Below are 12,940 nucleotides of genomic sequence, written 5' to 3'. Positions count from 1 at the left end.
GTTGGTCGACTCAGGCCTCAGACAAGGGGAATGTAAGCAAAAGAATTGACAGAACTTGACTGCCTCCAGAACTTTACACCATGATCATTTTGGCTCTGTTCATCTTCATGACCCTGGCAGAAGTGCCCATTTGGGCAGAAGTTGTTAATAATTTTAACGGGTGCCGTAAGTTCTTTTATAAGCGCACTGAACCACAGGGAATGGATCAAAATGCCAAGAAAATCTGCCAGAAATATAAGAACGGTGGGTGTTTCTATGCTTCACTTTACTCAACATACCACAAGATTCCTGTGTACAGTGCCTACATTCTTGATAACAACTGTCGCAGCCAGGATGGACGAAAAAGCAGCAACTGGTTCATTGAACCTCAGGTAAGATGTTTTTCTTCTTTGGAGAGTGAGCAGGATCAGTTCTGAAAAATATGCAATATGCACCACTGCTTAACTGAATATTCAAGTCTAAGTATCCACCCGTTTTTTTATAAACCTTATCTTCAATTCCTTGCCCTTGACAAATTCGCAGGTTTAACAAACTCTGAGCTGAACCCTGAACTCTGAGTCTGTGAACCCTGAGTTGGGAAACACTGTGTTTTTGGTTCCAGAACAGCTGATCTGAGTTAGTTCATTTACTTCCATTCTACAGAAATGAAGCCTAAATACCTGTGCCATGTTGTTGCTAAACCTTTGGTGGCTTCACTTTTTATAGATGAGCTCTAAAACGCAAATGCAAACACTCAGTGCACAGGGTGACACTTCCACATGTTTCCACATGCATTTCCATCATATAATTACTTTGAAATTAGAGGGAAGGTGAATGAAAAGGCAAAAAGAGTAAAAAGACTTGAGTATCAGATAAGAGGAAACCTGTATTTAATAAAAGAAGAAATCAGTCCGGGTGGCACGGTGGTGTAGTGGTTAGCGCTGTCGCCTCACAGCAAGAAGGTCCGGGTTCGAGCCCCGTGGCCGACGAGGGCCTTTCTGTGTGGAGTTTGCATGTTCTCCCCGTGTCCGCGTGGGTTTCCTCCGGGTGCTCCGGTTTCCCCCACAGTCCAAAGATATGCAGGTTAGGTTAACTGGTGACTCTAAATTGACCGTAGGTGTGAATGGTTGTCTGTGTCTATGTGTCAGCCCTGTGATGACCTGGCGACTTGTCCAGGGTGTACCCCGCCTTTCGCCCGTAGTCAGCTGGGATAGGCTCCAGCTTGCCTGCGACCCTGTAGAACAGGATAAAGCAGCCACAGATAATGAGATGAATGAATAATATATTGGACTTTTTTCCCCATCAGCGGGGGGGGATCTGCAGGTTGGGATGTCTGTAAACCAATCAGGATGCTCTTTATCTAGCATGCGCTACATGAACACGCACACACGCAGCCTCCCTCGTGCATTCCGTCATCTGTGCGATGCAGACATTAATGTTTCGCGTGCACGCTCTTGCTCGCTTGCTCTAGATTCCGGGAGATATTCTCCGATTTGCGGGCATCAGGGAGCCATTATCAATATGTGGGAGACTCCCGGAACTTCCGGGAGACTTGGGATGTCTGTTATATGCATGTGCAGTAGTGAAAAAACCGACAGCCTGACTGTCCTGCCGATGGAAACCCACGCAGACATGGGGAGAACATGCAAACTCCACACAGAAAGGCCCTCGCCAGCCACTGGGCTCGAACCCAGAACCTTCTTGCTGTGAGGCGACCATGCAAACCACTACACCACCGTGCCACCCAGAATTTTACGGGAATGCGATGTAGTCAACCATTTATCATGTCCCAGATCAAGCCACCATTTTTTCACAAATTTGCAGAATTTTTGCCAAATTCTGAATATTCACATCAAAGATTTAGTTTTATCTGTATTATTTCTTTCATCATTCTATTTCAAATTAAAACCATCACCATCATTCAAAACCGTATAGTTTATTGATTTAGTATATTTAGTGGGGTACAGTACTCAGTTTCTGAGACAGACCCTGAGGTGCTGGAAGCAGGAAAAATGGGCAAGCGTAAGGATCTGAGTGACTTTGACAAGGGCCAAATTGTGATGGCTAGATGACTGGGTCTGAGCAGCTCCCAAATGACACATCCTGTGGGGTGTTCCCGGTATGCAGTGGTTAGTACTGAACAAAAGTGGTCCAAGGAAGGACAACCGGCGACAGGGTCATGGGTGTCGAAGGCTCATTGATTCACATTGGGCATGAAGGTTAGCCCATATGGTCCAATCCCACAGAAGAGTTCCTGGAGCACAAACTGCTGAAAAAGTGAATGCTGATAGCTTTCTGATCCTTACGCTTGCCCATTTTTCCTGTTTCCAACATGTCAAATTCAGGAACCAACTGTTCACTTGCTGCCTAATATATCCCACCCCTTGACAGGTGCCACTGTAATGAGATAACCAATGTTGTATATATTACATGTATCACCACTCTTTCAATTCACCTGTCTTTTCCAACATGGCAGGTATGTTAAAAGTATACTTTATTCATTCATTATGTTACAATCATAATAAACAATCATGAAATCTTTTATTTTTGTTGTTTAGATTGAACAATGCAAGGAGCTTCACTTTTAGAAGTAAATGAGATTTCAAACTGGATTCCAGACTTTAGATGCAAGAAAAAAAAAGCTTTCCTGCTGTCATTTACTTCATGTATGTGATTCTTATGTATTTCATGTTCCTGAAGGACATAAAGGACGATGCACTGTTGGAACCTGCCTGTGCTTGTGTATTCATGGAACATCATGACAATTAATAAATTAATCATTACGTTACCGTCATGTTTGTACATGTGCATGCCTTAAAAAAAAGTATACAGATACATACTCGTACTATACAACAATACATGTATGCAAGGATATTAGTTCATTCTTTTTTACTTTCTATAGAAGAAAAGCTTTGAGAAATATTTCTTTACATTGAAATAAAGGAAATTTCAAAAAATATTATGCCACACAATTCAGTGCAAAATACAGTCCTCTGTTCACCCTCAGTTTCCTGGCAGATGTGTCCATCTGGGGGAAAGTTGGTGATGGTTTAGGTGAGTGTGATACGTTCGTGGATTATATAAAGGCTCTGGGTCACTGGGAATGTCTCATATAGAAGTAAGAAGCATTAAATGATAAACTATTAGAATTATTTAATTATAAATAGGTGGGAATTATAAGCCATAGGATATAGAGGTAGTACGCAGACATGCACAAGCTCATGGTATTAGTGAAGTCTCATTGGACCAGAAAACAAAAATGCAGTGACAGATGAACATATAAGACAGAAAAATGACTCATATTATTCTAATTATTAACTACTTGCCACTTTATTTATTTCTTTATTTACTTACATATTATCCAACACTGCTTCGATGGATGCTTGGTTCAACCGTGTCCACTGTATAACAATCACCAGTCAAATGTAGACCTTGCTGTAGAGTCTGAATTAAAAAATAAATAAATAAAATAAATAAATAAAAATACCCAGACAAGACCATATGTCTGGAATACATGGTGGAACAAGCTACATGACTGGTGGTGAATACCTGAGAACTGGTGAGGTCTGTGATCAAATCAATAGTAATATAAGACCAAGGTCTGTTCAGTATAGGTCATGGTTCCAAAACACCTGAGCGTAGCCGTCATGGAAACTTAATCTGAGCACAAACTGGGCAGGCAGGATTTAACAATCTGTGTAACATCCTTTTTACATTAAACTGATATGCAGACGTTGTACTGAGGAGATGTGACCAAAAAGGGAGCAGAAGAGGGTGTATTATCGAGGTTGTACAGTGTATGTAGTATTGAAATATTTTAGAAATGCACCTCATAGCAAATATTTATGGGATTCATTTAGATCAATTAATCACAAAGTACGTAATTCATTAGATTAGTAGTTTTTTAATCTCTTGACAGCCCAAATAACAACGTATTGAAAAGACAGTGAAAAGAGCACGACTAATTTAAACTTTCCTCTGAATTACTGCCTTATTTTGGCAATATAGAATGAAAGGAATTAACCTTTTTATGCATGGTGCTCATTACAGTGGACAGATATTCAAATATTATTTAGTTGATGTGTGAGATGATGAGGGTCTGGAGGAGAAGTGTTTGTGTGTGAAATTCCTGCAATAGTCCTTTACACTGTAGGCATGGCAACAGTCACCTCTAGAGTTAGATCAGGTGTGTGTGTGTGTGTGTGTATTATGATATGGTTTTTGAAAACCCCCCATAAAGCTAAGATTGTAACAGTTACAGGAACACTCTGTAACACACGTCATGCTACTGTGATGGTGCAGTCTGGCTAACATTACCTTCTTTCCAATGCTCACAGAAAAAAAATCCCAGACAGAACAAAAAGAAATCAAAACTCCCATTTTTATGTCTGTGTACAAGTTTCTTTTCCATTGAGCTGTGTGAGTTAAAGGTAAATTTAGTTTACAATAGGTCTAAGTAACATGTTTTGAATACATTTAGTGTTACTCTAGTACTTTGCTAGTTTCTAATTCATGTTTATTTAGAAAAAAAATACTTTTCCCGGTTTGGCCAGTATTTTACAGTAAAATGGCTGTAGTTATCGAAAAATTATGATCTACAGGGAACAGAAATATCATGGTTTTATTCAGTACATGTCTGGCAATCACAGCCGCCTGCATTCTACCATAAAATACACTGTACAATTATCTTTAATGTGTAGTAATAACACATATTTAGTGATAATCAAACAGTTTGCTATTAATTTGTTCATGTAAAAGGTTTGGCTGTTAATTTTACAGTAAAAGTCTGGCCTTTGAATTCAGTCGTATAACAAAGAAAATCTGAATGTGTAAAACATTTTGATAAATTGGGAAAGTTGTAAAAAGGAAATGGAAACTGGTTATTTCAATCATCCTGAACTCAGTTTCTTCCTCATGGTGCATTTGATTGTAAGTTTTACCTGTAAACTAACAAACTGGCCAATTTGCCGCTGTTTCTTTGCTTCTTGATGAAATTGTTGCATTGAAATCCATCCATCCATTATCTGTAGCCGATTATCCTGTGCAGGGTCGCAGGCAAGCTGGAGCCTATCCCAGCTGACTATGAGTGAGAGGCGGGGTACACCCTGGACAAGTCGCCAGGTCATCACAGGGCTGACACACAGAGACAAACAACCATTCACACTCACATTCACACCTACGGTCAATTTAGAGCCACCAATTAGCCTAACCTGCATGTCTTTGGACTGCGGGGGAAACCGGAGAACCTGGAGGAAACCCATGCGGACACGGGGAGAGCATGCAAACTCCACACAGAAAGGCCCTCGTCAGCCGCTGGGCTCGAACCCATGGCCTTCTTGCTGTGAGGCGACAGTGCTAACCACTACACCACCATGCTGCCCCTAATTTTAAACTAACTTATCTTAAATAAATAAGTTCTTATGCACAGTGCCTGTGTGTGCTCTGGTGCTGCAGTTGTGCGAGTGTGCTGTGCTTGTCATTCCCACATCCAGCTGCAGCCACCATCTAGCTCCATGAGCAAAAAGAGGGGCCGAGTGCGTAAGACCTCTCCTGATGGTTCTACGGCTGCCACATCAAGACTCTCACAGTGCCTCCTTGTTGGCACACCACGGGTGACGCTGAACTGTGAGGGATCTAGGAGAGGGTAACTCTGACCACAAACCTCCGCTGCCTTGTGGCTACACCCTAAAGAAGAAAGGCTTCGGGAGTCAACCCTTGGAAAAATCTAGAGCTGGAGTCCCTCAGGCAGTCCAACATCAACGACGATGTTCTTCCGGCAACTCCTGCAGTCAAGCTGGCTCCAAACGTAATGCCCGGCATTCCCACGGACACAGTCGGTTCGACTGAGAGGGGGGGCCCTGTTGACTGGGCAGCACTAGGTATCCATACAACTTGCCCAGGCCTGCACCCTGGAGAGGTCACTCCAGTTTCACCTCTAGGAGAGAGCACAACATGGAAGACAGCAGTTACGGGTTATAAGACCCCGCTTGATTGGTGAAGAGTTGGATGCCACAGGTTGTCTTCATCGATGGAAGGAATCATTGCGTTCCACTGTTCAGCTACTGCCCAACTCAAACCAGGCAGCCCCCGGTCAGTAAGGTGCTGACCCTACCATGGTCTGTCTCCTCTAGTAGGTGCCTGGGGCTCAGAACATCTTTGCTCAACAGGGAGATTGTCAAACCTGCACCAAGACACTACCACAGAAACACAGCGAAGACTCCAGCTCTTCGAATTGCAAGCTGGAACATGCGCACCATGCGCACTGGCCTGTCAGACAACCTCCAAAAAAATCAATGACATTCGCAAGACAGCAGTAATTGACAAGGAGTTGCACAGGTTGGACAATGACATAGCAGCTCTGCAAGAAACACGTCTTCCAGAGAGTGGATCACTGAAAGAAGAACACTACATGTTTTTTCTGTCAGGGAAAAAGTACAGAAGACCCTTGAGAACATGGAGTTGGCTTTGCCGTCAAGAACACGCTGCTTCGCATGATTGAATACCCCTCAGGTGGTTGTGAGCGCACACTCACCTTGCGCCTGTCTACAACAGCCGGCCCTGTGAACCTTGTGTGTATCTATGCGCCAACCCTGCAAGGTTCTTCTGAAGTCAAAGACCATTTCTACGAACTTTTGGATCGCATAGTACAGCAAGCCCCCTCGACTGAGCACCTCTATCTCCTCTGAGACTTTAATGCTAGAGTGGGAGCTGACCGAGAATCCTGTCCAACTGTGCTGGGTCACCATGGCATTGGAAAGATGAATGAGAATGGCCAAAGGCTTCTAGAGCTGTGCTGTTACCATGGCCTGTGCATTACGAACACCTTTTTCCAGAACAAGGCTTGCCATAAAGCATCCTGGAGACATCCAAGGTCAGGCCATTGGCATCAACTGGACATGGTCATTACTAGGCACAGCTCTCTCAACAGTGTACAGAACACCAGAGCGTACCACAGGATTGGCTGTGATACCGAACACTCACTCATAGCCTCAAAGATAAAGCTTCGGCCTAAGAAACTCCACCGCTCTAGGAAGAACTGCCAGCCTCGGATTAACACCTGCTATGCTGCCATTCCAGCCAAAAACCAAGAGTTCATGCAATGTCTCGTGGAGCTGCTGCCAAATACCCATGCAGAGAATGCTGCAGACAGGTGGAACTTCCTCTGAAGTGCCATTCATGATGCTGCTGTCCAGACTTATGGCAAGAAAGAACAGATGAATGCAGATTGGTTTGAAGCCAACATTTCGCAACTGGACCCTGTCATCGACGCCAAGAGGAAGGCTCACATCAACTACAAGCAAGATCCCAGTCAGAGAAATCTACTGGCATTCAGGGCTGCACGCAAGCAAGCCCAGCAAACTGCTCATCGACATGCTAATGACTACGGGTGCCAACTGGCAAGCAGCATCCATCAAGAATCTGATACTGGTAACATCAGGGCAATGTATGAAGCAATCAAACAAACAACCAAAGAAGACTGCAACTCTGAAATCCATGACTGGTGAAACAATCATTGACAAGACCAAGCAGATGAGATAATGGGTTCAGCGCTACCTGGACCTCTACACCAGAGAGAACAGCTATAGATGCCATTGAGCGCCTCGCTGTCTTAGAAGAACTGGACACTGAATCCTCAGTAGAAGAACTTGCCAAAGCCATCGACGCCTTGAAAAGTGGAAAGTCACCAGGAGAGGACGCCATACCACCTGAGATCATCAAATGCGGAAAACAGGCCCTGCTGGAACCACTGTATGAGCTGCTCCTCCTCTGCTGGAGAGAAGGCAAGGTGCCACAACACATGTGAAATGCCAAGATTGTCACTCTGTATAAAAATGAAGTGACCGCAGTGACTGCAATAACTACAGAGCAATTTCACTGCTAAGCATCGTTGGCAAAGTCTTTGCTAGGGTGGTACTCAGCCGAATACAAGTTCTCACCAACTGTATCTACCCTGAGTCCCAATGCGCCTTAAGTGCTCAGAGATCAACGGTGGACACGATCATCTCTGTTCGACAACTCCAAGAGAAGTGCCAGGAACAACAGATGCCACTGTATGTTGTATTCATTGATCTCACCAAAGCCTTCGACTTAGTGAGCAGAAGAGATCTTTTCCAACTCCTAAGCAAAACTGGCTGCCCCCCACAGTTGCTCAGCATCATTGCCTCCTTTCATGATGACATGCTGGGTGTAGTCAGCTACGATGGAGAGACCTCAGAGCCCTCTGCTATCAAGAGTGGCATCAAACAAGGATGGGTTTTAGCACCGACTCTGTTTAGTATCTTCTTTTCCCTACTGCTGAACTTTGCATTCAAAAACTCCACAGAAAGCATCCACCTGCATACCAGAAGCGATGGGAAGCTATTCAACTTGGCCAGACTACAAGCAAAGACAAAGGGCCGCACCATCCTCATCAGAGAACTGCTCTTTGCAGATGACGCAGTTCTGATCGCTCACTCTGAAGATGACCTCCAACAGCTGATCGATCAGTTCTCCACTGCCTGCAAGAAATTTGGTCTAACCATCAGCATTAAGAAGACGAAAGTCATGGGTCTGGATGTTCTAACTCCTCCATTCATCAGCATTGATGACCAAATGCTCAAGGTCACCAGCAGCTTCACCTACTTGAGCACCACTGTCAGCTGCAACCTGTCACTCGACAACGAGTTGGACAAATGAATCACCAAGACTGCTGGTGTCATGGCCAAGCTCAACAAGATAATATGGAGCAACAACTATCTAACTAGTAACACCAAAGTCAAAGTACACAAGACCTACGTCCTCAGTACTTTTCTTTACGGCAGTGAAACATGGACAATCTACGGCAGGCAAGAAAACTGTCTGGAAAGCGTCCACCTCCACTGTCTTGGACTTGGCATCACATGGTGTGACAAGGTCACAAACACCACTGTGCTGAAGCGTGCTGACTGCCTCAGTATGCATCTCACCCTTTGTCAGAGAAGGCTTTGCTGGATTGGACATGTGCGCCCTATGCAAGACGGCCACATTCCCAAAGACCTGCTGTATGGGGAACTTGCGTCGGGGCAACGCTCAGTGGGCTGTCCAGTTCTCTGCTTCAAAGATGGATGTAAGTGTGACATGAAGCTGACTGACATCGACCCTGACAGGTGGGAACAGCTGTCTTGTGGTAGGAGAAACTGGCACCATGCAGTCTGCTCTGGAGTCAAGAGGGGAGAAGAGAGCCGCAACCAGCAGCTGAAGGACAAAAGGGGAAGTCAAAAGCAGAGGCAACGGGAGCGGGCCCTCAACCCACCATCCAACTCCATCTATGTCAACTGTGGAAGGGACTGCCACGCAAGAACTGGATTTCTGAGCCATTCTCGACCCTGCTCCCAACTAGACTGATGACCAGCCAAGGCACTACCATCATTTCTCGAGATGGACGGATGCCACACCATTTATGTTAAAAACTTATTAATCTTAAAATCATTAATATAAACATTTTTAATATATACATATATGTATGTTTACATATTTACATTAATACATTATACCCTACTTTACCACTACCGGATATAAGTTTGATTACTATTAATTTATAATGTTCATTATACGAAAAAATTCTCATAAAAGCATGACATCCTCCTATCCCCAAGAGGGGGGAGGATGAGGAGCCCATTCGGACGGACCAAAGAACACCGACACACAGCAATGGAAACACAACTAAGAGTACAGAATGCTTCTGTGGCAAAGTGTACAAAAACCCACGTGGCCTGAAGATCCACCAGGCCAAGATGCAATGTGTGCAGACAGTACATGTGTTACAGTGCACAAGGAACAACCCTGGTGAGATGCAGGAGGAACTAGGCCCGGAGTCAACCCACAGTGCCCTGAACCTCCAAGTGACACAAGCCCCAAACCCACACAGAACATCAGAACGTCATCGGGTCAAGTGGCCCCAAGCCAACAAGGAGGAGTGGCTCCAGTTCGACGACGATGCCGAGTCCATCTTGGAAGCAACAGCCAAGGGTGAAGTTGACTGATGCCTCCAGACAATGACCACCATCATCATCAGCCTAGCAACTGAGAGATTTGGGCTGGAGGAGAAGAGAGCAACGAAGCTCCGCTACACCATCAGCAACAGAGCGAATATGATCCACTAGATTCGGCAGGAGCTGAAGAACCTGAGGAGATGGTTCAAGGAGGTAAGGGAAGAGGAGAGGAGACCTCTCACAGAGCTGCGTAACATCTTCCGCAAGAAGCTCATGACCTTAAGGAGAGCTGAGTGGCACAGGAGAAAGAGGAAAGAGAGGGCCAGGAAACGAACTGCCTTTATAGTGAACTGATTTGGGTTCACAAAACAGCTGCTTGGGTAGAAGTGTAGCGAACAGCTCTCATGCTCCAAAACTGAAGTCCACCAGTATCTCAGAGACACGTTCGGTGACGAATCCAGGGAGCAAGATCTAGGCCACTGCCAGTCTTTGATTGATCCACCTGCACCAACTCTGGACTTCAATGGGAAGGAGCCTAGCTGGACGGAGATCCAGGAGGCGATCAAGAAGGTTAGAGCAAGCTCAGCCCCAGGACCAAGTGGGGTACCTTATAAGGTATATAAGAACTGCCTGAAGTTACTCCACAGGCTCTGGAGGATCCTTAAAGTGATCTTGAGGAGGGGAAAAGTAGACTGATGACCAGCCAAGGCACTACCATCATCTCTCGAGATGGACGGATGCCACACCATTTATCTTAAAAACTTATAATTTTAATATTAATAAGTTTAAAATATATATATTTTACATATTTACATGAATGCAATATATTCTACTTTACCACTCCCATATATAAATTTGGTTACTATTAATTTATAATATTTATTATACTAAAACCATGTCATAAATACATGACATCCTACGATTAAACACTAATACTTTTAACAATAACCAGAAATATAAACCTACATGCTGATTTTTAAAAGTAATTGCCAGAACTGCTTTATTCTAAAATTGTTACTACTACTTAAATACGTTACTATTAAATTAATGATTATTATGTATGAGTCTCGGGATAAAATACTTACCACAGATACTTACTACACATCTACTGATGAAAATGTGGTGATGAATGTGAAGTGTTGAGGGTTATAACTCACTCAAAAATAATAAGAAAATTCTACTTCTGGTCTAGGATTGGGATGGGCCTCCTAATGAAAGCTCCTCAAGTTATTCATCAGGAGTCAATCGCTGCCTTCTACGGGGAGGGGCTTCATCATTGTCTTCTTCATCCCTCCTCCTCCTTATCCCGTGGCACTGGACAGGACTCATCATACTGACAACAGGAACCAGCATATAAGGGGACGGGCCCAATGAAGGCAATGGGACAATCAAAGGGGGTGGGCTACAAATGCAGAATGGGGTTCTCAAAGGGGAAGGGTTCCCTAAGGGGGACAGGGTGCTTAGAGGAGATGGGTTCCCAAAGGGGGATGGGGTGTTCAGAGGGGTGTTGGTCCTCAAATGGATATGGTTCCATTTGGGCGTCAGGTTCCTTAATGGGGTACAAATCCTCACAGGGGGAGGGTTCCTCAAAGGGGTCAGAATCCTAATGGGGTTTGGGGTCCTCAAAGGGGCTGGAATCCAAAGGGGGGTCGGGGCCGGAATCCAAAGGGGGGTCCGGGCCGGAATCCAAAGGGGGGTCGGGGCCTGAATGAGGGTCGGGGTCCTCAAAGAGTTCGGGGCCTGAACGGGGGTTGGTTCCCTCAACTGGGACAGGGTCTGGTTCCCAAAAGGGGACAGGTTGAATAAAGGGGATGGGGTCCAGTTCCCTGAAGGGTAGGAGGTCATAACAGGGACTGGGTCCAGTTCCCGAAAGGGGACTGGTCCAATAGTGGGGACAGGGTCCCAAAAGGGGACAGGGCCTGTAAGGGGGATGGGGTCTTTTTTGGGTTCAATAAAGGGAATGGGGTCCAGTTCTCTGAAGGAGGAGGAGCTCCTCAATGGGGACGGGGCCTGATTCCCAAAAGGGGACAGGTGCAATAAGGGGGACAAAGTCCCAAAAGGGGACAGGTTGTGTAAGGGGGATGGGGTCCCTGTAGGGGTCCATAAAGGAGATGGGGTCTGGTTCGCTGAAGGGGAGGGAGCCCTCAATGGGGACGGGGTCTTGTTCCCAAAAGGGGACAGGTGCAATAAGGGGGACAAAGTCTCAAAAGGGGACAGGTTGTGTAAGGGGGATGGGGTCCCTGTAGGGGTCCATAAAGGGGATGGGGTCTGGTTCGCTGAAGGGGAGGGAGCCCTCAATGGGGACGGGGTCTGGTTCCCAAAAGGGGGCAGGTGCAATAAGGGGGACAGGGTCCCAAAAGGGGATAGGTTGCATAAGGGGGATGGGGTCCTTGTAGGGGTCCATAAAGGGGACGGGGTCCGGTTCCCTGTAGGGGAGGGGGTCCTCAAAAACACCTCAAACCCATGCTCATTCTCATCAGGCCTGTGGTCTTCATTCTTGTCTCTCTCCTCTGTGCTGTCATCAAGCTGACTGATAGGATACGTCCTTCCTGTGTTCATAGAGATGAAGAGACAATGAGATACATCTGCATGTCTCATTAAATGAAACAGAAACCTTTTTTTTTTTCCAACAGAGTCTGTTTTGTACAGCAGGAAATCCTCACTCCAAACATCCTTTACACCAGATGCATTTACACAAGTGATGCTACTGCAAACTCAGAAACAAACAATTCGGGAATTTCAGCTTTTTTTCCTTCCTTTTATGAGAAATACATAAAGATGTGCAAAGACAGTTCTGTACACAGAATCTGTAATAAACATTCTCTTCAGTTGTCTTCACCTGCTTGTGTTTTTTTAAATGATTAAACAGCATGATCGCCTTAATAAAACCATGAAAATATTTTTACACTTAGTTATCACACAGTGCAAATTTTGAAAACTGTTTTAATAAATGCTGCAGTGGAGTTCCTGCGAGCGGAGCCCCATAACAACAGAATGTGGATACATTAAGA

The 12,940-nt window shown here is 45.0% G+C and overlaps 1 protein-coding gene across 2 annotated transcripts; it reads left to right on the top strand.

The window, feature by feature from the left end:
- Nucleotides 1-15: 15 nt before the first annotated feature.
- On the top strand, nucleotides 16-11,554 carry LOC132867868 (endonuclease domain-containing 1 protein-like). 2 transcript variants are annotated; one of them, XM_060900839.1, is made up of 2 exons: nucleotides 16-371; nucleotides 11,122-11,554. In XM_060900839.1, exons 1-2 carry the CDS (start codon nucleotides 81-83, stop codon nucleotides 11,284-11,286), a joined length of 456 nt encoding a protein of 151 aa, XP_060756822.1. In that variant the 5' UTR covers nucleotides 16-80; the 3' UTR covers nucleotides 11,287-11,554. The 2 variants fall into 2 exon arrangements, with proteins under 2 accessions (XP_060756822.1, XP_060756823.1); XM_060900840.1 differs by lacking the exon at nucleotides 11,122-11,554 and adding an exon at nucleotides 2,538-2,773.
- Nucleotides 11,555-12,940: the final 1,386 nt, after the last annotated feature.

Source organism: Neoarius graeffei, chromosome 19 (genome assembly GCF_027579695.1).
Source record: "Neoarius graeffei isolate fNeoGra1 chromosome 19, fNeoGra1.pri, whole genome shotgun sequence".
Taxonomy (NCBI): Eukaryota; Metazoa; Chordata; class Actinopteri; order Siluriformes; family Ariidae; genus Neoarius; species Neoarius graeffei.
The sequence above is the reverse complement of the archived record's forward strand: the minus strand, read 5'-3'. Positions and strand labels throughout refer to the sequence as shown.